Source organism: Orycteropus afer, unplaced genomic scaffold, assembly GCF_000298275.1.
Source record: "Orycteropus afer afer isolate SDZICR_OR568_19922 unplaced genomic scaffold, OryAfe1.0 scaffold00168, whole genome shotgun sequence".
Taxonomy (NCBI): Eukaryota; Metazoa; Chordata; class Mammalia; order Tubulidentata; family Orycteropodidae; genus Orycteropus; species Orycteropus afer.
This window is the reverse complement of record NW_006921755.1, coordinates 4,469,045-4,492,937: the sequence shown is the minus strand read 5'-3', so window position 1 is coordinate 4,492,937 and position 23,893 is coordinate 4,469,045. Positions and strand designations below refer to the sequence as shown.

At 35.2% G+C, this 23,893-nt stretch overlaps 1 protein-coding gene across 1 annotated transcript in view; it reads right to left on the bottom strand.

Annotated features, from left to right (window-relative positions):
* MECOM (MDS1 and EVI1 complex locus) overlaps nucleotides 1-23,893 on the bottom strand; it is a 380,507-nt gene that overhangs the window by 6,096 nt on the left and 350,518 nt on the right. The window contains exons 8-14 of the mRNA XM_007946650.1: nucleotides 23,487-23,574; nucleotides 17,510-17,536; nucleotides 11,460-11,626; nucleotides 10,248-10,325; nucleotides 7,006-7,175; nucleotides 4,250-4,394; nucleotides 190-426 (exon numbers count right to left, since the gene is read on the bottom strand). Coding sequence (XP_007944841.1) covers nucleotides 190-426; nucleotides 4,250-4,394; nucleotides 7,006-7,175; nucleotides 10,248-10,325; nucleotides 11,460-11,626; nucleotides 17,510-17,536; nucleotides 23,487-23,574 — 912 coding nt within the window. The remainder of the gene's footprint in view (nucleotides 1-189; nucleotides 427-4,249; nucleotides 4,395-7,005; nucleotides 7,176-10,247; nucleotides 10,326-11,459; nucleotides 11,627-17,509; nucleotides 17,537-23,486; nucleotides 23,575-23,893) is intronic.

Sequence of the window (23,893 nt, the reverse complement as noted above, 5' to 3'; positions counted from 1 at the left end):
TCAAATTAATTTTCATGATTAGTCAAATTTATTACTCAGAAATTGCCCATCACCTGACATATTGCTCTAGTGGAAAGACAGAGCAGGAAAAATCACAACAGTTTTATCATTCCTTATTGAGTACATTATATAGAGCAAACAAAAGTGGTTTTATCATTGCTTATTCACTCAAATCCCACAGGCACTTACCTCACTGGGGAGGTTTTGCAACTCATCTCCAGGGTGCTGGTTTCTTCATAGTCATCCTCAGCATTTCCTTCATGTAAATTACCCGTCAATGGTTCCTTTCCTGTTTTTCCAGTAATATCATTGTCTTCATCCTCCTCATCTAACAACACCTCATCTTCTACTTCTTCATCATCCAATAAATCTGAATTTTGACTGGTCACTAATGCCTTTTCATCCTTAAAATGACTGCCATTCATCCTTTCAGATGCATAAAAAGAAAAAGGTTCAATTACTGGTTGAGTTTTAATTGTCCAGTTAGCTTTATGATCATGTCTTCCTAACAATATTTTAGAATTTCAATAATTATGTGGTAAATTTTTATTGTTTATGCTTGATGGTAACTATGGGAAAATAATGTAATTTCGTAAATGTGAAAACGAAATTGGAAAAAGTAATTGGATGATTATTCAGCTTATAAATGGAGCCCTTGGCAGAACTGGAAAAACAATCTTAGTCTCCTATTGCTTATCAGGCCTTCCCCTGATAAATGATATTGCTATATATAATGTAAAAAGCACATAAATGTTTTCTCTACATAAAGTATGTAATTACTATAGAAGTATCCACCATTTAAAATAATACATTTCTGCAAGACTCATATTCCTGAGCAACACTGACAACAGCTACAAAGATACAGCTTAGAGGGAATCTAGGAGTTCAAAGAAAATGTTAAGGTAGCTGCCAAGGACTGGCCCCGTATTTGTATTTTTAGGTGACATTGTAGTATATTCCACTTAGGCACTCTGCCCAAACTTGGAAGTGATTGAAAGCTGACTTATTTGTATTATTTTTAAGTTATCCTTGTTAGTCTGAATGTGAAATTGGTTCTTGTTTCACAGGGGAACACCAGGGTGGGAAAAGATCTAATAATTTAATTGTACAAGTATCTTTGGAAGCTTAGCAAGCATGTCTAATACAGTGATTAAACAAAAGAATGTTACATTTTTAAAAGTCATTTGTAATATTTTAGTATATGGTTCCAAAGATTATAATATGTGTTAAACTCATATAATATGAGTTAAAAATACTTTGATTATATTAAAAAAAAAAAACCCAAACCTGCTGCCATCAAGTTGATTCCGACTCATAGTGACCCTCACTGGGTTTCCAAGACTGTAAATCTTTATGGAAACAGATTGCCTCATCTTCTTCCTGTGGAGTAGCTGGTGGTTTTGAACCACTGACTTTCTGGTTAATAGCCAAATGCATTACCTTTTATGCCACCAGAACTCCTTAATATAGGCATCCCATTTTAATAATCTGAGAGCATTTACGAAACTATGACAAACTTTTCAAATTTTAAATAAACATTCCAATATGTGTAAATTGAATTTCAGTTTCATTGTAGGATTTAAAAGTTGAATTAAGTTACAAAGTAATTATAAATATTTTGAATTAGAGGACACCCTCCCCTAATCTCCTTATTTTAAAGATATATATAACAGGGAAGTGGCTATTTTTTTTGCCAATCTCAGCCATCGTGCCACAGACAGAATCATCAGACATCCAGGTGTCCAGATTCTAGACCCATTAATAATATCTCCATTTAGCCTGGCTCCTTTACACATTTACTAATTCAGAAAAATATTTTAGACAATTAAATAATTGGTAAAGGCATGGATGACTTTCACAATTAAAGTAATCATTTTTCAGATAACAGAAGACTGGCTATCAGCAAGGCACCCGCATAACTTTCCCACATTAAAAAAACCAAAAGATTATAATTTAATATTTAGATTTCCCAGGGAAAATAAATAAATAAATCTTGGAAGTGACAGATGCACATAGCAAAAATCCATTTGACCAGAGAAACTCATATCATAGTCAAGCTTTTTATACAACCATCTCTTAACCTCCTTTATCAAAGAATGATGAAAACATGTTTTGCACAGACATAAATTATTAGTTTCCAGATACACTGCCAACTCACTAGCTTGAATGGAGAGAAACTGTTATTTAAGAAAAAAAAATGAAAGAAAAAGTAAAAGAACAAGAGTGCACGGATGAAATCCAAAAGTAACAAAAGCCAACATGATTAAGAAAATGTATTTGTTAATTATGCTTTCAAATGTGGCAATTATTAGGGGATAAAATGTTCATCAAAAGTAGCCTGATAGGAGTTGAGGGGGAAAAAAGATGACTCAACCTTCTTACTTCTGTGCTGTTTAGACATGTTGAAGCCAGATGTTGCAGCTACACGGTCACACAAATATCTAATTAAGGGCTAGAAAATCTGAATAGGCATCTCAGAATCTAAATGGTGTTTTATGTTCAATATTTCTTTTAACATGAAATACCATTATCAAAATACAAGACTGTAAACGTCTTTATGACTTGTTCTTACCACTTTGTATTTCTCATCTACCACCTCTACTTCTCATGCATGTGCATGTGTGCATACACGCACACACACACACAGACAAGCAGAAGAAAATACACAATCAACTGCATAAAAGTGTAGCTCTTACCAGCCTTATAAAGGCTGGAAAAAGTCATGCAACACCAGATCTTTCTCTCTTTTTATAAACTTTTATATAAATTGAAGACAAGAAGCGGTCATATGTTTGTATGTTATCTTGGGAAATGATGTTTATTTGAAGTTGGCTTTATAGGAAAGCTACTTAAAATAATTAACTTTGATTTTCAATACCATCAAAAGTAGAGGACCCTAACCCAATAATACACTTATGACTCATGTGATGAAAAGTAATGGAACTTTCACAACTAATTCCATGTTATATAAAAATTTACAATGCAGCATGGTATTTAACAGTCAAAAAAGTCTAGTTCTCAATTATGGGCATTTAATGAAAACTTGGGAGCTCTGGTAGTATAGTGCCTAAGGCATTTGACTGCTAATCAGAAGGCTGGCAGTTCAAACCCACCAGCTATTCCTTGGAAGGAAGACTGGGCAATCCACTTGTGTAGAGATAATGCCTCGGAAACCCAAGGAGGGGTCACTATGAGTTAAATCAACCTGATGGCAGTGAGGTTTTTTTTCAATGCTAACTTACAGATAAGAAAAATCCAATCATTTTGGTAAGAAAAAAAAATTCATTAACAACATAAAATCTAAAGAGCTAGATAAGTATTATCAACAGCATAAAAAGCTTTTCTTTTCTTTCTTTCTCTCTTTTTTTTAAATGAATTAAGCAACACATGTTTGATGTTGATGACAAGAGGAAGCCAGTGCACCAAGTCACAAAAAACAAGGAAGATCATATCCATGAAACAAACACGCCAGAATTAAATGAGCATGCACTGGAAAGCACAAAAAGTAGTGATAGAATCTTATTAAGAAACTTACGGTTTCTCTATAAAAGATATTTAGATGACACTCAAGTCCTTAAAACAGGTATTTCATGTATATACACATAATGTCATTTACTATCTATAATATAGATAGTCTATGACATATCATGGTAAACACTATTGCCCAGTGATTCACACTGATTTCACTGAATCACTGTGGTGCCTTTCCATTGTACTTGGCAAATTTTGATAAAATGTTTTACCTAGCAATCAAGAAAGTCAGGGCAACATAGTGGTAAAAGTGTAGGCTCTGGAGCCAGACAACCCAGCTTTAAAACTCATTTATTACTTACGTGACCTTTGGCAAGGTATTTAACCTTCAACATCTCCATTCCTTCACTGATAACATTAGATAACCATCTCTACCTCATAAGATTATTATGAGAATTTAAATTCATTGACATATATAAAGTGCTTAGAAAAGCATATGGTATTTAATATGCACTAAATAAATATTGGGCAATGTACTTCCGTAGTGATACTGCCTCGAAAACCCAAGGAGGGGTTGCCATGAGTCGGGTCCAACTTGATAGCAGTGGGTTTGGTTTGGCTTGGAAATAAACATTAGTCGTTGATAAAGGCAGTAATACAAGTATTACAAAAGTGATCACAGTCAAAAAGAAAAACAAGTGATCACAGTAAATGTACTTGACAAGATTCATTACAGAAGGCACAGTTAAAAACAAAACAAAACAAAACAAAACCTTACCTCTCTTCTGCATTCCTGGGTGACTGGCTGCTGTGGTTGCTATTTCCAATGAAATTTCGAATTTCTGTAAAGTAAGCATCTTCTTTGTCATCGAGAATCGCGCCTGTACTTTCCAGTTCAGAATGAGGCGATGATGTTGCTGTACCTGTGGGGAGTAGAAAGTCTTTTTCAATAAAGACTATTATCTGTATAGCAACTTATTTAGAATCTTGTTCCTTCTGAATTTGATCAAGAGGTCATTTTGAATATTAGCAAGAGTAGACATATAGTCTGTCCAGTGCCATTTCTATCACTAATTCTCCTAACCTGGCCTTGACATGGCAAGATGAAGATAGGATGAGGTAAATTATAGGTTTTAGAATTGGCCATAGAAAACTGCATACTCAGTTGACTGGCTGCAGTTAATAAATATTTATTGCTCTGACACTGAAGGATAAGAGGTTCTGGTGGCATAGTAGGTGAGGCATTTAGTTGCTAACCAGAAGATTGGCAGTTCAAACCCACCAGCCACTGCATGGAAGGAAGACTGGACAATCTACTTCCGTAAAGATTTATTGCCTTGGAAACCCAGTGAGGGTCACAATGAGTTGGAATTGACTCGATGGCAGTGAGGTTATTTTTTGTTTGTTTGTTTTATACTAAAGGATAAAGAGCTCTGGTGGTGTAGTGGGTAAGGTATTTGGCTGCTAACTAAAGGATCGGTGGTTCAAATCCACCAGCTGCTCCACGGGTGAAATATGAGTCAATGTATTTCTGTAAAGATCTATAGCCTTGGAAACCCAATGGGGTTGCTGTGAGTTGGAATCAACTCAATGGCAGTGGGTTTGGTTTTGGGTTTTTAATACTAAAAGATGTTACAAAAATGAAGATTGAAGAGACACTGAAAATTCTGCTTGCTGGGCTAAGGAGCACACCAGTGCAGAGGCTAGAATGATAAAATAGTAAGAGGACAATGTTGGATCTGCTGGTTATGTGATAATCTTCAGCTTCCTCATCTACAAAACTGAAATCATAATATAGAATCAAACTATCTGCCTCAAAGGATTGTTGTAAGGCTTATGTAATATTACACACATGTAAGCACTTTATATGGGGACATTGGTGGGTAAGAGGTAGAATTCTTGCTTTCCACAAGAAAGGCCCCAGATTCCCCACCAATGCACCTCAGACACCACCTATCTGTCAGTGGAGGCTTTTGTGTTGCTACGGTGTTAAGCAGGTTTCAGCAAAGCTTCCAGACTAAGAAAAACTAGGAAGAAAAGCCTAGTTGTCTATTTCTGAAAATCAGCCAATGAAAGCCCTATGGATCATAATGGTCTGATCTGCAACCAATCATGGGGTGGTACAGAACTAGTCAGTGCTTTGTTCCACTGTGCATGGGGTCACCATGTGTTGAGGGTTGACTTGATGGCAGTTAACAACAAAAGCACTTCATCTGTGGTTAAACTTTACACCAATATTAGCTTCATGTTGTTTATCTTTTTCACAAAATGTCTGAGATTTAATACTTCTTCACAACAGTGAATCACAGTATCAGTAACAAAAGATCAGAACATACCCTTCACTCAATGAAGCTATAATCTGCATTATAGTAAGTATGAAACTTTGACACATTACATTTTTAACTCATTTAATTTTTCTGAAATAATTTTGACTAGAAAATTATAGTAATAAACTATAAACGTACGCCCAGTTAGAAAGTATGGTCAGTTCTATATATTGGATTAGACTTCTACTTCTAAAGCCTAATATTTTTAAACCATGAGAATTTTGGCTTTGGGTGAAATGAACAGCATATAGTTCTAAGCAGTAACCATTCAGGATCATAAGCAATATGTCAAAACTGTGGAGGAAGGAATCATAATAAAATAATTTCCTTAAGTAAAGATTATACATTTGGATAAACTCTACTTTTTTCTGCCCTTAAAACTACTTTTCCTGAACTCCATGCATTCCCACCATACACAACACAACTAATTTTCCTGATCCCCTAGAAAAAAAGTTGTGGCTACACAGGTTGGCTCTGTACACATATGCTGGCTGGCAAATGTTAATGACTCATTATCTAACTCCCAGAAGCCAAAGGTAAGGAAACCTAAAATCCCTTCTGCAAACTATGTGCTGCCAAGTTCAAGTTAAAAAAGAAAAAAAAAAGTTTTTTGCCAATTATGAAGACAAAGGCCTTTACTATTAACATAATTTCTACATCAGAATATGTGACCCAAACTACAACCACTAGCATTTGCCACGGGTTGCTCTAATCAAGTCAATAGTCTTCTGTCCCTCATCTTTAAAAAAGTTGTCCTGGAGATGTTCTTTGAACTGTGGGCCTTCTGAGAAGGTAGTCATGGTTTCTAGGTTAATATTCAGAGAGTGATATTCTGGGACTGCCACTCTGGAAAACCTGCTAGGCCCAGGGGCCATACTCCGAACCAACAGGTGGAAAGATTCTTCCATGGCAATTTAGGAGATCTTGATTCATAGTAAGTCTCCTTGGAGTTTGAATTATGATTCGCTTTGCTTGAAACTGCCCAATTGCTATGAACTCAGGAGAAAAAAAGTCCAAATGAGGCCAATGAGTTCTATATTTATATTAACCAGGGGTGATCACATTATTCTAAATCAGAGAAACATGGTGCCCATTTTCACAACAGGATCTTATTCTGATATCCAAGTAAAATGAGAGAAGAAAGAATACAATGACCTTTTAAAATACAAAAAATAAGTCATCTTCTTATAACACAACTGTTACCTACCAGACATGTTGCCATTCTCATGTTTCTTAAGGTGTCTATCGAGGTTGGTTTGTTGCCCAAAACACCTATCACATAAATGACACTTAAATGGCTTCTCCTTATTGTGGATGTTCCGAACATGCCGCTGCAAGTTAGAAGATATGCTAAACGACCTGTCACAGTATTTGCATCTGAAAAACAAACATAGAGAACATACTCTCAAGCAAATCCAAAGGCATTTCTCAAGACTAGTAAAAACCAAATGTCACACAGTCAAGATTTCAATTTCAATACTTTTCTTCAAAGATTTTGAGAAAAACCTAATATTGATGATTTGATTGCTCCCAAATTTACTAAAGTAATTAATCTTGAGATTTTAAATAAATCTCACAAAATTAAGGGCATTAAGGAATAGTAGCATTGTTTGATCTTTTGCTTAGTATAATTAAATCTTTGTAAACAAACATGAAACAAATTTATGTATCCCTCAACTAAAGTAAAAAGATCATTTCTTACATTCAAAATTTAGAGTGTGATTAACCATTTTGTAGCAAATTCACTTTCTAGATTGATAATCCTAGAGGAAATTCTGTTATCTTCTCCAAAATAACAATAAGCTGTCTAAACTTTTAAAGTGAGGCAATGTAGTTTAGTTTGATACCAAAGACAGAGATTTTCATAATCTATAGTGATTAGGGATCTACCAAGTCTTTATTAATCTTTAAACTGTTATAAAAGCAAGTAATAGTGCCACTGAACTCTCCTTTTGAAATGGAAGCAAAGATCCTCATTAATCTCATCTCCATCTTCTGCCCAATTTTCCATTGTGATTTTTCTTAGGAAGTCTTCGGCAGTTCTGAACCAAGTCAGTTTCTCAGGAAAGCACTTATTATTTGTTGACTAATTGTTTCTGCCTTCATGTAATGGAAAATCATAAATTACTTCAAAGTTTTCCTTTAGTCATAAAATAAAAATTTAAGCCTCCCCTCTAGTTCTTATCAGTGAGGAAGAAAAGTGCTTTTTTTAAATAATTGATGGGGTATTCTCTTCTGGTATTTTAAGATAAAGATTGTATCATTTGCGTATGTGATCTGTGTGTGTGTGTGTTGCTTGGCAAGAAAAAACTAACTTTCTGCATATGATTTTTAAGTGAAAATTTCTCCTTTAGCCACTAGACAATTTTTAGCTCATTCTTTCCTTGTGAAGGGTCTTTCTCCTCCCACTTCTGAATTCAGACTCAGTAAACAGGGACGGCTACAGTGCATGAACCAGAATCACCCCATTCCTTTCAAGATGCTTGAGGTTCTAGTTCTAGGTATGCTTGTGTGAATCCAGAAGTCTAATTGTTTGGTGGGGAAAATAAATCCATCGAACACGATTTTTTTTGGCATAGTATCAATAAACCAATTGAGTGAATGGTTTAATTTTTTCTCCTTAAGGAAAATGTTCTTGCATCATGAGGTTTCTTAACTTTCCACACGTACAATATTAACAAAAGCTGTGTGAAACCCCACATTGATAGGACTGGTAATATTTTAGTCTCTGCTTTTGAAAAAATGAATATGGAGTCATTCCCTTCTTGGTAATAATTTTGTGGACCCCTAAAGCCCACTACCGTTGTATTACATTAAGCAGAAGTGAATAGAAATACTCTTTCACAGATAAAACGTGTACTCCCTACAGATACTTCTAGAAAAAATGTTCACAAAAATTTTCACGCAGTTTATAGTTTCATAAATCAAGGGCTTTATAAAAATTTTCACTTAAAACGTTTTCTATCCAAATCATAAGAATGAGACATTATTTCTTTGGCATACTTCCAGCTTTCTGCTTACATGCAAAGGAGCTTTTACAAATCTAGTAAATATCATATTCTCTAATAAGAATAAAACTGGTCAATAAGGACATTCTAACCAATTATCAGCTGTTATTTTGTATCTTTTCTGCTAATATCCTGGATAAAATATTGAGAGCTCTAAATAAGAAAACATTAATTTCCACTCAAAAAAAAAAAAATCAATCAGTGGTTAAGAGACAAATCAAATCAGAGCCTAAGTTTTAAAAACTCTTAAAGTGAATAGGTAATATAATCATGAGCAGTACACTACTAAGTCTTCTCAGTCATTGCATATGGAGTCCCTGAGTGGCACAATTAAGCACTTAGCTACCAACCGCCTGAGTGGCTCAATTAAGCACTTAGCTACTAACCGAATGTTCCACATGTCATATGGTTAATCTCGACATTTAATGGAATAAACGAAGAAGTAGTTAAGAAATTGTTCGTGGACTTGTCCCTCTTCCTAGAATCTATTCTGTCTCTAGTTCTAAATTTTCTTCCTTTTCCCCAGGATACTCCTTAAACTTGCCATTAGGATTTGTGGACAATGGTTTAGCTATGCTGAGAAAACAAAATTATACATGGGTTGTTACCTCCTAGCAGAGATTTAAGGTTTGCAAAAGAGAGACTCCAATGTTATGATTATCAAATAAAATAGCATCAATTATTTAAAGCGGGAGCATTAAACAGGTAAAATTAATTGTTTATATGGCTAACATTTTAAAAACACTTATTCTGTACTATATACCATGCTAAGGGCCCCATGTGGATTAGTTCATTTAATATTCAGAAGACTCTATGACAGGTTAAGAATGTACCTATGGTTACATTACTATAATGTAGCAGATAGAGACTTGGTTTAGGTTCAGATATGCTGATATTGAGCAAAATTTCCAATGCCTAGCCAAAATAATTACGTTAGCTCATGTTTATCAAGTGCCTATGTGCTATCAGAAGTATCATATTTTAATTTCCTTTCATAATCACGTTAGGAGAGAGATGTTAGTACTTTGATCTTTATAGACAGGGAAACTGACCCTCAGAAAGGTAAGTAACATGTGTCAACACAGCAGACAAATGGCTGTGCTGTGCTTAAAATCCAGGTCATTCTGCCTCTGTTGTCCGTAAACTAACACCTAGAACACCCAGTAACAAATCATTTCTCATTTGATTAGAACTTTCCCAGTAAGTTTATGAAGCTAGCCAATGATGTAACAAATACTGATTAGAGAAATTAGAACTCTTAAAATTTCCAACCTAGCCCTTAATCAATTCTTTATTTTTGTCAAATTTTCCTTGGTTTAAAACTGAATAGACATATCATCGTATGTGCATAAAAACAGCTTCCTTTAAAATTTTGTCCGCAAGTCCATTATAATTATTACAATACTTATCATGATAATTTAGAAAGAAAAAAAGGTCAAACCTGTAAGGCTGCTCTCCTGTGTGGGTTCTCAAGTGCCGTGTCAGGTTTGCAGATCTTGGAAAAATCTTGCCACAGTATCTGTTATGAAAAGATGTTTATAAGCGAAAGTCAGCACAGTTGACTTTATTTCACTCGAGCCACATAAGAAGCCAGATGCTTCTTCCTGATTTAATTAATCTTGCATGGAACTCACATGTCTTTGGTATTTAAAATTTGCAACAAAGCTATTCTATGGATATAAATAACTCAACAAATAAAGCATGCCTTATGAGATCTGGTTGAATTTGCTCATGCATAAGCAAGCAATTTATGAAAATAGCCTTTAGTTTTATGATCCCCATATTCTTTTATTAATTTTGTATCTTTACATTCAAAAAACCAAACCAGACAAGGGGATTTAAAAAAATGACAGAGTTTGTGATTCTGGGTTGATGTAAACAGATTTCAAATGTTTCAACTCATTTTACATGTCAGCCACAGTGACAACTCTCTGTACACTGAGTGGTATCAGATCAGACAAGATGCTGAGACCTCATCCATCAAGGTATGTTCCCATAAAAGCTTTTCTGGGAAGATAGTGACATGTTTTCCAAAGAGCAGATAAATTGATAGGTTTGAGTCAGATGCCACAGAGTTCAGAAGACAATTCAGAAATTATAATCACAATTTGTTAAAAAAAAAAAAAAAAAAAGGGAGGGCGGAGACACAAAAGAAACCAAAACAAATACAAGCAAACAGAAAACAAGCATCTTGTACTACTGATAAGTAGCAAGATACTTATTAACTAGCTTTCCTTTACCTATCAACCTGATTCATCCTTCATTTCTTGGCCTTATTCTTCAATGCTATTGCAATTGATAAATGTATGACTGAGGACAGTAGTACTATACCTTTGGATGAAAATAATGAACTGTGAAAGAAAATTCATAAATATCAAAATGATGGGGAACTGAGACAAGCAGGTAGTATTTGGACAGTTTCCAACCTCATTTATCAAAACCAAATGCCTATGTTAAAATTCTCATTTAAAAATAATTTTTTAAAACCACTATTGTTATATCTCCTAAGTAAAGAGTACTTTGAAGTGCCTGAGATCTATCAGGATTGCTATTAATCATCCAATCAAGAATAATTTCCAAAACAAACATCAGTGCCTTTTGAAATCAGAAGGGAGAGTTCTGGAAAGCCAGCCATAATTAACTTTGCAGTTACCTGCAAGTATAGCGCTCTTTTCCTTTGCGCAGGAGGTTCTCTGGCAGGGCGTTGGGAGGTGCTCTGAAGTTGAACATGGAGGGGACTGACTGCAGAAGCTCACTTGCTTCAGGTTTCAGGGCACTGAAGCTCTCTAGCTTTTCCGCCATGTTTTCAATAGCTGACATCTGAAAGGCAAAAGACCATGAAAGGTCTGACATCTTTTCTTCCATAATGAGATTAGAAAACCAAGAACATCATTAAAAGGGAAACATCAAATCTGCTACAAATTGCAGAATTGCAATGGATTGTAGAAAAAGTTCCAGTGTCCCGACACTGAACAAATGACCAGAGAATTGATTTACTTTGGAAACTACGAGTAGTAGCAAGATTATAAAATGCTGAGTGACCTTTTTTGTAATATCTTGGTTAGACCATTTTATAATAATTTCATACACAAGCGAGCAATGAAATACAGAAGATAATAAAGCCAAATCAAATTTTTATTAAGGCAAGTGACAGCATCACTATTCTGTTATGGACTCCAACAATAAACTACACATTATAGAGACAAGTCCTAGGAACCATGGAGTCACATGGAAAAAACTCACAGCATGAAAGAACATCAAGCATTCCAAAGTTACAGCTTAAGCCAAATATGTGTAACCCAGAATGAAAAAGTTAAATATGTAAAAGACATGTAGCCTAAGATTGTGTTAAATTAATATCTGAACATAACAGAAATTCAAATGGGCTCATAAACAAAGAATTCTGAAACATTAATTCTAGACAAAGAATGAGTTGTAATGACAGTTCATTACAATCTACATTATTATAACTTCATATAACATAACCTGGCATGTGTTATAAGAAAAAGAGAGCAGTCAGTGTAACTATACTCTTAGAGAAATATTCTTCAAGAAAAACTATCTTGCCTAATTCTTCCCATTGAGCAACTTGATGTATTTTGCTTATAATCTTCAAATTTTGTCCACCTGCACACACATTTTTGAGAGTACCACAAAGAATGCCATTTACTTTTAAAAGTTAATTTTCTCCTTAACGCCACAGTTAGAGTCATTCTCCCATTTCCTTTGACCCTTGCAAAACGTTACGTTTCCTCAGTGCTCACATTTTATTTGGAAGCTGCTTACTACTGAATTTTTAAGTTGAAAAGCAAACATTCAGGCCACCTTGTTGAATTAACTCACCCATTACTTATTTGGTTCTCAGGGCATTATGCCACTGGAGAGCTCAAAAAGCTATTTAAAAAGTGTTTGCACTCTATATGCTCTCTGTATGTTTCTCAATGAGCTGGAATGGTTGGCCAGAAGACTGTACAAGAAATAAGATATAGCTGCAAATTCAGGCACCTGGTCAACCCAATAGGCTAACTCTTTTGCTGATTACACAGTAGGGCAGAAATAGAGACCTAATTTATAGAGTTCAAGGTAAAAAGAGAAAAACAAAATTTCCTACTGAAAAGGAAAATTAAGAAAATGTATATTCTATGGTATATATTCTGTGGACACGCAGATGGACAGAATACCACTGACTTCTTAAACTAGAGCAAAATCTTAACAGAGTGGTCTGAACATGATCCTCTTCTTACAAAGGGAATATTGTATGCTTGATTCTTCAAATGACTATTCATGTTCTACTTAGCTCTCTCTTTTTTTCCCTTAGCCTGGAGCCTGCCCTCTCATTTCATGCCCGGACTCCTAATGCTAGCTACAAATTGCAATGTACAGGGTACCACTGCCAATTTGCCAAATGTCTTTCATCAAACATGGTGTAAAAAAAATCTCAGAGGAAAGTCAAGATACATTTACTTGTCAGACGACAAATATGAACGCATTGGGAGACAGTGGGGGCTATAAGCTCATGGGCTTGATTCATAATCACTCAGCTGCTAAAACATTCTCCACAGATGCAAGTGGACAGCACATTTGTCACTATGAAGGATTCTGACACGTACTGATCACGGGGCAGAGAAACGGAATGATGATGCTGCTCGGAGAGGCTGGAGGAAACTCTCTCCGTAGAATATGATCATTATCCCCCTCCAGCCAGAACATTAGCATTTCTTATTACTTTGGGTTTTATTTATTAAAAATCAATCTGAAAATATTTTATGATACTATTTTATTTGTATTTATTCCTTTTAATAGTTTCGTGCAGAAAATCATTTTAATATTCCATTCATTGTGGAATAAATTATTTGAGTGAAAAATGACCCCTGGCCTTTAAACTGATTAGCAGTAACAAGCAAGGCTAAGGGTCATAGTCGCATGTATTTATTGGGAAGAATAGTAAGTGCATGGGTGATGATTATAAATGTTTTATTTATGTACATTTAATATTTGAGTAAAGTTTCATTATCTAGTGGTTTTAAATCATTTGAGCGACCGCCCTGCTGACACACACAGATTCCTGTGGCAATACATCTTATAGAAACACTTTTCCTTTTATATGGAAAATAGCTTACTCATGACTATTATTATTCTCAGCTTTCATCTCTAGCACATATAAACTACAAGTCCTTCAAGTTATTTAAGAGCAACTGGCTGTTGAGAAATGTGTCTTGCTTTAGTAGCTGCTAATAGCTCCTTTTGAAGAAAGATCACTGTGATTACTTTACCTCAAACTGTTTCGATTTGGGAAAACCATTAAGAAAGAAGAAAATATAGCATGGGCTTGATGACTAAATAATGACATTTTAAAAGATAATAGGAAAAAGAATAGGGGCTACTCAAATGCCTCCCTTATAAGCCACCCACACCTTTGACTTGGTGTCAAAGGAAAAGAGGATTAAATTGGAGTGGAGAAAAGGGAAAGGAGGAAGATGAGAAATAAGCTGAAGCCACACACACACAAACACACACACTCTCTCTCTCTGCCCAGCTAGCAACCACTGAAGCAGCAAAAAAAAACCATCACTGAATATTTCCTTTCATCTTCGTAAGATTTGCTCTCCTAGCACTTTGCCTCAGCTGGAAAGAATATGCTTCCCCATTAGGGAAGACAGAAGTGAGTTAGATATCTGCCAGTTGGGGAAGCTTAGCAACTTCAGCCCTATCTTGGATTAAGGTCTTGGATTAAGATGATCTTTATCAAACGTATGGGTCAAAACCCCAACTTTTTCTTGCTGTCTGGGCTAACTCATACACTGTTCCTCCAAAAGTAATTCACATTTTACAAAAGAAATAGTAAGTTTTGAATTCATTGTGAAGTTTGCTTGGGTGTTAAAAAATCAAAATCAACTGGGATAAATAGAACAAAATCTAGGTATATTTTTCCTTATGAATGAAGAAGGCAGTGTATATTACTATGAATAAGCAATTTAAACAAGAAATTTGCTGAGAACGGGAAAGATTAAAAAAAAAAGTTAGATCATATATTTTAGAAATATTGCCTTGTGACCCATTAATGTCATAGGCTAATCTCAGATCAGTAAATGACAGTTTTTTTTCTATGGAACAGTAATTTTTATTTTCATATATAATAGTTGTTGATGGTATCTGCAGCCAGATGTCTGGAAGAGGAAGTTGTTTCACCCTCTTCCCGTCCCAGAGAGGCTATTAACTTTATACTGACGCAAACTAATATTTAGACACAACTCCCTAGCTCCTACCCAAAAATGCAGCTATCTCTCTAGTCAAATAAAGTAAGTATTTTTAAAACATTTCAGCTGGCAAGATATCCATCAACTAGGTCCTAAGCATTTGGATGAATATTTATTATCTGACAGTCAATAACTGATGTTAATAAAAAAAAAAAGTTTTTCATTAAAACTATTAAAGTGACAACCTGATTTTATGAAATGATATGCATAAAAGCTATGAATTACATAATATAATGTTTCACAAATTAGGCTGCACATGCTTTTATCACAAAATAAGTAACCTTTCATAAATAACTTATGATGGGAAAGTTGGTAGGTCTGTTAGTTTTCTATATTTATTCACTTGATAATCTCGAGAAATCTCAAAATCATGGTCATTTGGGGGAGAAGCAAATGTTCACATTTTATGGTTATCTCATCCCATGCATCACATTCATCAATCATGATTATGAAATCTCTTAAAATTTCTTTCACTAATAATTATAAATATATACTTTTAATATTTCCCATCAATATCTAAGTTTTATGATGAAATCTATTGCCTTTGAGTTGATTCCAACTCATAATGACCCTATATGATTGAGTAGAACTGTCCCATAGGGTTTTCATGGAGATGTAACATTTACAAGAAGCAGATCACCACATCTTCCTCTCATGGAGTGGGATGGGTGGGTTCAAATCACCAACCTTTGAGTTAGCAGCCAAGTTCTTAACTACTGCATCAGCAGGGCGTCTCATGTTTTTTAATAGAAAAGTATATTATAGCTCTAAAACACCTGCCATTCAATGGCATGGAAGTATTTCCAAATTCATGCAATGGTGGTTGCTATGCCACTATATTTTAAGAAAGATAATCTAATTTAAAACCTGGATTGGTTTATGTAGGAAGGGTAATATCTTAAGCTTGAAGCAACTAACCACTACATAGCTACTTTCAAGTAATAATGTCTTTAGATAAGATGAGTAACATGATCCTTAAGGCAAACCTCTAAGGAAAGACAGGAGGAAAACTGAAAATATAGCCAGGATAATCAAAGAATAACCTCATTAGCTGCACAACTTTGCCCAACATAGTATATCTGTCAGTCTGATCCTCTCCTTAAACACTTCTTAAATAAATGAACATAATCCTTAAAAGTTTATAAGAACAAGAAAAATCACAATTCTTCACATACTGTATAAAACCAAAACCAAACTCACTGCCATAGAGTCCATTCCGACTCATAGTAACCTCCATTGGGTTTCTGAGGCAGTAAGTTTTTATGGAAGTAGATTGCCCAGTCTTCCTTCCATGGAGTGGCTGGTGGGTCTGAACCACCAATGTTCTGGTTAGCAGTCAAATGCCTTAGGCACTACACCATCCTTCGCTATCTTTCTCATTAAAAATGATGGTGATTTCTGAGGAGTGGATAAAACTTTTGGATATAGCTCAGCTGTTCTTTTAAAGCCAGATTCCTCTTACATTTAAATTATTGTAGGTTGGAGCACTTTAGCATTTACCCATTTCCTCTATCTGATGTTAGCTTTTCTCTGCCAGAAATTCCTTCATTTTATTCCTTCTATACAATATGTAAATGCTAAAGTGCTCCAACCTACAATGATTTAAAATAAGAGTAATCTGGCTTTAAAAGAACAGCTGAGCTGTACCCCAAAGTTTTTGTCCATTCCTCAGGAATCAGCATAATTTTTAATGAAAAAGATAGCAAAGGGGAGTAGGGTGCATATACTTAGATGAAATCTTGTAATATATGTTGTTTCTGTTGACCCAAGGTTTATTTGGAGGTGAAAACTAAATAAATAGTTCTCTTTGTATCCTGAATGTCTCCCCCAATAAAAATTAAAGCTGTCTCCAGTACCATTAACTGACAACTGACTGTGTCTGGGAATAGAAAGTGGAGGAAGTGAGGACCAATGCTAAAAGGTCCATTTACTAGTCAGATAGGGATTTTTAAACTTTTAGCTTTATTTCTTCAAATAGGCAGAACCAATTTCTGCCCTGGGATATACGGATATGGATTCCAACGTCAGCTTGTGCCTACACATAAATTCAGGTTTTATCCTTTAGAAGGCTTTATCAAAAGCATCTTTAACATGCTGGTGCAAGCTCCCCCAAATAATGGCTGTTTCCACTTAGTGACCCATATAGAAACCTCTTTTAACAACACGCTCCCAGGTATCCAGAAAGAGTTCCACATCAAGGTATAATTACGTGGAATGGGTCAGATTTATAGCATAAACTTCTTTCTGTAAACAATTTGTAGACACTAAATGCCCAATTATGAACACAAGTATTATGCAATTTGACAAAGTTGGAAAACTATCTGCTGAAGCCCTATCCCTTAGTGGAGAGGGGCTCAGCATGATGTCTGTATAGCAATTTAGAGTGTAAGTTGTTTTCTTTTTAATGCTACATTATTTCAGTCAAAAATATAAGTAGGAAACTTACCCAAGTTCTCTGATCAGGCAGTTGGAACTGGGAGCAAAATTGAAACAAAAACAAAAAATTACTTCTATGTCGGTATCTTTATTTCAATCTACCCTTTGAGAAATTAGCATTTATACTAATTTAGTAATTCTTGTTTATCATGTAACTGTACCTAGAGTAATAGCTTTGGGAATGAAAATTAAATATTTTTATAACACTGCTGAATTTCCTCTACTTACCTAAATGGAATTTTCGAATCATGGTTATCAACCAGAACGTTCTTTCATCCAAGAAAGCTCAACACTACATACTACCAACATTTAAATGGCAAAATAGATGCTTCCTTTGTATTTGGTACTATTCACTACAAAAGAATATTTCTGAATTTTATGTCAATAACTAAAATTTAAGTTATTTCCTTTAATTTCTCACAAAAAGTCTTATAATTTCTATAACGTTAATAACAAAAGAAGATATTTACTCAAAATGTGAACTGTTGAGTAACACAAAGATATTGTACTTGGAAATATACTGCTTGATATCTATTATTATTTTCTTCTTTTTTTTTTTTTTTCTCATTGCCCTCGAGTCGATTCAACTCATAGGGATCCCTCCTTGGGTTTCCGATGTGGTAACTCTAGGGAAGTAGATTGCCCAACCTTCCTTCCCAGGAGTGGCTGGTTGAGGCCCAAGCCATCAGTAGTGAGAATGTCTAAGGATATTAATTGAAATATCTAAGAAGGTCTAGTATTTATGACAGGATTCATTCTGGAAAACTTCAATGCATTATAAGCTTTTTCAGGAATCATAAAAGTTATGCCTTTGAAAATGTGATTTTGCTTTCACAAGTTTTGATATCTTTAATAATGAAGATGCAGAGTTTTTAAAAGATGAGAGCTTTTTTTCACAGAATAAATCACAATAAGAAACATTTGTTGAAAGTTAAACAGAGACAAAGTGGGAAAAGACAAATGATTTTCACATCAATCAATAAATTATAACTTGGGAAAAGACTGTACTTATTTCTAATTCCTCAGAATGTAGTAACAAGATACTCCAATATATGAAAAGAAAGAAAATATAAATAAATGAATAAAGGACAGAAATATAATAAAGGAATCTTTGTTGTAGATGTATACAAAGTCAGACCTTTGAAAAATATAAATAGCCAAATATGTTTATAGTATACACACACACACAAACATATTATATATACATATATATATGTATATATATCCACTGGAATTGAGTGAATTCTGACTCATTAGGATCATTCTGACCCTATAGGGCAGAGCAGAAATACAGTGTTTCCAAGGCAGTAAATCTTTATGGAAGCAGACTGTCTCATCTTTCTCTTACAGAGTGGCTGGTGGGTTCAAACCATGGACCTTTTAGTTAGCAGCTGAATGCCTTAACCACTGAGCCACCAGAGCTCCTTAATAGATACACACACATACATATAAAACATTTTATATATATAAAAAATATAGGAAAATCAAACCAAGGAATAATTGCCAGTTTTACAATAAGGGTAATTATTAAAATATTTCTCTGAAAGTTCAAATGAGCTATCAATATGAATGCAAAGAACCTAAAATAGACATCAATGAAAGGCACATTCTGGAGATCACACACTAATACCATTCCCTCTATCTCACCTACATGTGGTTGCCATTTCCTTTTCAAAGTTATAATCTAAACTAAAACCAAAAACCAAACTCACGGCCATCGAGCCAATTCTGACTCACAGAGACCACCCCTCATTGGGTTTCTGAGGCTGTTAATCTTTACAGAAGTAGATTGGCCCATCTTCCTTCCACAGAGTGGCTGGTGGGTTTGAACCACCAACCTTCTGGTTAACAGTTAAATGCCTTAGGCACTATGCCACCAAAGCTCCTTATAGTCTAAACTAAAGCACCGCAAATAGTTTTAAACCTCGACAGTGCTTATTTCTCCCTTATAGCAAACTATCTTATTTATAAGAGGAAAATAGAAGGCTAAACTGTCCTCAGGTGGCTTGATAGAGAAAACTTCTGGTACTTCCAGAACTGAACTATGAGAGGAATTGAGACTCTAAAAATGATAAAAATCTAATTTACCTTTTAATATTGATGCATATGTTCTTGTATCTTTTAAGTATTTTTGACAAGAATTTTTAAGATACATATTATCATTTCAAATGCCTTAATAATCCTTTAGTAAAAAAATTCAGATAAGTATTTATCGATGTGTTCATCTATCACTGGCTAGGATTTGTGGACTGGGGAGGGATGTGCTCTGTAGAATACAAAGATATACAAGAATCATAAAATAAAGCTTTCCCAAAGAATACCAAAACCAAACATTTATATATTTATAGTTTTCCCTGAGGTATTGAGAATACATAATCTCCTTTTTTATTGTAATGATACTCTCCAATAATAGGTAGGGCAGCTATCACTCCTATTTTTAAGACAAAGATACAGAGCCCAGAGTGACCATGTAGTTTCCTCCAATGTTCTTTAAATAGAAAAAGAAGTAATGAACGGCCTTATATAGCTATGAAATCATGGCAAACCCTGGGAGCAGAGGTAAGTCCTCCTGTTTTGGCTTCTTGCTCTGTGCTTCCCTTAGTGTCGCCCAGTGAGCTGGTATCAAGAACATATATTTCCAAATACTCCTAGATATACAGGATAGCCCTATCAAAGAAACTGAGCTCTAGCCATGGGAAAAGATTATTTTGCTGAGATTCCTATATATTCAAAATGTAATGCTTCTAAATGTTCATAAGCAACAAGATATTTTTCTCATTTAGGTCCTCCCACATCGCAAATACAATGCTAACTAAACATGTCATGTGCAGAAATAGTGGTTCTTTGTGTGTGTGTGTGTGTGTGTGTGTGTGATTTGGGTGAAAATTTACAGATCAAATTAACTTTCCATATAGCAGCTCACATATACTGTGTCTCATGAAATTGACTGCAATTTCCCACAATACAACAGCTTCCATCCCACTTCCTCCCCACAGTTACCTCTTCCCTGTCTCCTTCCCTTCCATGCACTCTTGCCCCCCCCAAGCTGTTTCCCTGTGCATACACAGCCCTTCTGTTATCCCATTATTGTTATCTCCAAGGAGTGTATCTATCTAATGTTCACCTCATATGCCTGTCTTTTGTTTGGCTGGAAGCCACAGGAGTGGGTTCAATTCCAGATCTGAAGGGCAGCTAGGGGCCATAGTTTCAGTGGTTCCATCAGGCTCTGTCATACCAGCAAACCTGGTTCCTTTTTTTTTTTTTTTTTTTAATGATTTTGAGTTTTGTTCCACATTGTTCTCCCATTCTATCCAGGATCTTCTACATAGATCCCCCTCTGAGTGGTTGACCATGGTAGCCAGGCACCATCTAGTTCTTCTGGTCTCATAGTCATATAGGCTGAGGATCGCATGGTGTACCAGTCCTTTAGCCTAATTGTTTTCATGCATCTTTGGTTTTCTGCATTCTTTGCTCCGGACAAAGACAGACTCATCACTGCATCTAGATGGCTGCTTGCAAGCTTTTAAGATCCCAGTCACTACTCACCAAAGTAGGAGGTGGAACAATGTTTTGTTTAGTATGTTATGCCAATTGAGCTTGATGTCCCCTGTGACTATGGTCCCGAGCCCACAGGTCCAACTACTCACTCCCTTTTGGTAGCTGGCTGTGGCCAAGAAGTGACTACAACCTTGTCCCTTGTCAGCTCTACTATATACTGGGGAATTCTTACACAACATACAAATACACTTGTAGAAATACTGTCTGCCAACCATATACAAGGTCTTGGGCACACTCCTCCCTGCATAGACATACCTAATAGTTCAGCCTGTCCACACATCTATCCACCCATCTATCAATGTTTGCCTTCACTAACAATGCAATACTGTATGTGCAAAGGGTTCATCTTTGTTGTCTGTACCTCCCATGCACCTCTCTATGTCTTCTTCTTCCTCAACTCCACTGAAACAGTGATGGTTCTTAAAACTACCCTTGTTAAGGTGGATCTTGAGGCTAAAATTGTGTTGAGAGTCTCAGAATAAAGTCTGCTGTAACTTTTGAACATTTGAAGAAGATTTTCTGAGAAAAGAATGTGATTGGTCTAAGGAGTTGATGAAAATGGAGGATGACTCTAATTTCTCCCCAGTAACAGTCCTTATACCACGGGTATCCCAGTGAAATAAAACCATTACACACTAAAATAACCATAAACTCAAAAACCGAAACTCACTGCTATAGAGTCAATTCCGATTTATAGTGATCCCCACTAGGTTTCTTCATGGAAGCAGACTGCCTCATCTTTCTTCCTCAGAACAGTTAGTGGCTTCAAAGCACTGACCTGATTAGCAGCCAAATGCCTTATCCATTACCCCACCAGAGCTCCCTAAAGTAGCCATCGTGGTTACAAAAACAATACAGTATTTCCACAGTAGTTGGTAAACAGCCTCTGCCCTAAGCACCCTGAATTTTCCCTGCTGTCCTGGCTTCTTTCCCAAAGATCCTCAGGCTACTTCAGGTTTTTCAGTCCACAAAGTCTGTAAGGGCAATTTATGTTAGCTTAAATATACAATGTTAGTAACTGAGAAATATTTACTGTTTTAGGATTTGCTTCTTTTTCCTAAAGTAATTATGTAAATGATACCTTCCCTATATAAAAGTAATACTTAGTAGAATATTTTCAAAGCCATTAATACTAAATCATGTATTTTCTCAAAAGAGGTATATAATTGCCAATAGAGGGAGAATTTTGGGGCAATGATAGATTTCTTCAACTAACTCAGAAGACAGTATTTTCAGATATCATATACCATATTTTTACACAAATATCACTCATGCTTTACGATATTTGACAGTCTCACCCTTCCCCCAAAGTATTTTCATAAGCACACTGTGCTAGTTTTTTGTAGCAATATGGGGAGGAGGGTACAGGTGCCAAAAAGCATATAATGCATTCATTATTTGCATAGAAATATTATGGTCTGTTTTCCATGATTGTAGGATAAAAGGTATTTGAAAAAGTGAAGAAGAGCACACAGAGATGGGGGAAAAAAAGAATCATATACCAAGATGATTTAATTACGTCCTAACTTTCTGTATGACAGTTTACATAAAAGCAGAGCAGAACTTCTAATTTGAGCATATTGCAACAGAACTGATTAGCTTACACTACTGTCAAGCATTTTCATGGAAATTCTGCATCCTCTCTAAAAAGGCCAGGGTTTGTATTCTTTTACAGAAAAATTAAAATATAAACTAAAAACCTGATTCAAGATATATTTGTTCCTAGGATAAAATTCTCCAAAGGAGATTGGTACATAAGTTGATGTAAAAGAAAAAAAAAGTAAGAAACCAATAATAATAATAATAATAAAGATAAACCAATTAGATAATACTGCCTTATATTTTTCTTGCAATGAGAAACTGTACATATTTTGATAAATGGACACAGCTTCGTTCAGCAAATAGCTCTGTGTATTGTGGTGAATTCTTGTGCAATTACAGAACTTTGTTGGAATGCCCAGTGGTCCCCAGATAAATTCCTTCACCCTCTATGGTAAACTTGTCAGGTAGACTCATTTCCTGTTTTTATCTAAGCACTGAAAGAACTAAAAGACAGCCTTCATGAGTTTAGGACAAGTCACAGTACGATCCATTTCTTACTATCAGCAAATTAGAAACACAAGAGATAACTGCAATATTCATTTACTTAACAGAATTTCTCTTAATCCAAAAACTGCACTGTGGTTTAATAAGTTGTTAATTGCAGATGATAAATTAACAACAAAACTGTGTTAGTTTTTTACATGTATATTAGTTACTTTTTCTTTAAAGAGCTTGGGTTTTAATTCTGCTTGAATTTCCTGTGTTCTTCCATACCAGCGTCATAGGAAATCCTAATGTTCTCAAGATTTCTTTCATTTCATTGCACCTGCTTTTCAGGATCAACAAGTTAGTTTACAAGCTTGAAATCTCAAATTCAAAATACTTACTTGTGGGTGAAACAAGAATCCTGGAGAAGGTCTCAAGTATTTCTCTTTTAAAGCTTCAAGTGGGTCAGTTAGCTTTCTTTTCTCTACTCTGAAAGGTTAAAATTAGATTTGCTGGAGATGAATCAGTCTCAGATATCAATCATGCCATAATCACTGACATTTAAAACATCTAACAAGAAAGGAAATGGTGGGTTTTTCAGAAACACTAATAAAAACATAAAGACGTCTGTTCAAGTCTCGAAGAATACACATAGCACACTGAGGTATTCAAAGAGACAAAGTCCTACTTATAATGGGAAAAATTCTATTTTATAGCATAGTGGCTAAAAGCACTTGACTGCTAACCAGAAGGCTGGCGGTTCAAACCCACCAGCCACTCCTCAGAAGGAAGGTTGGGCAATCCTACT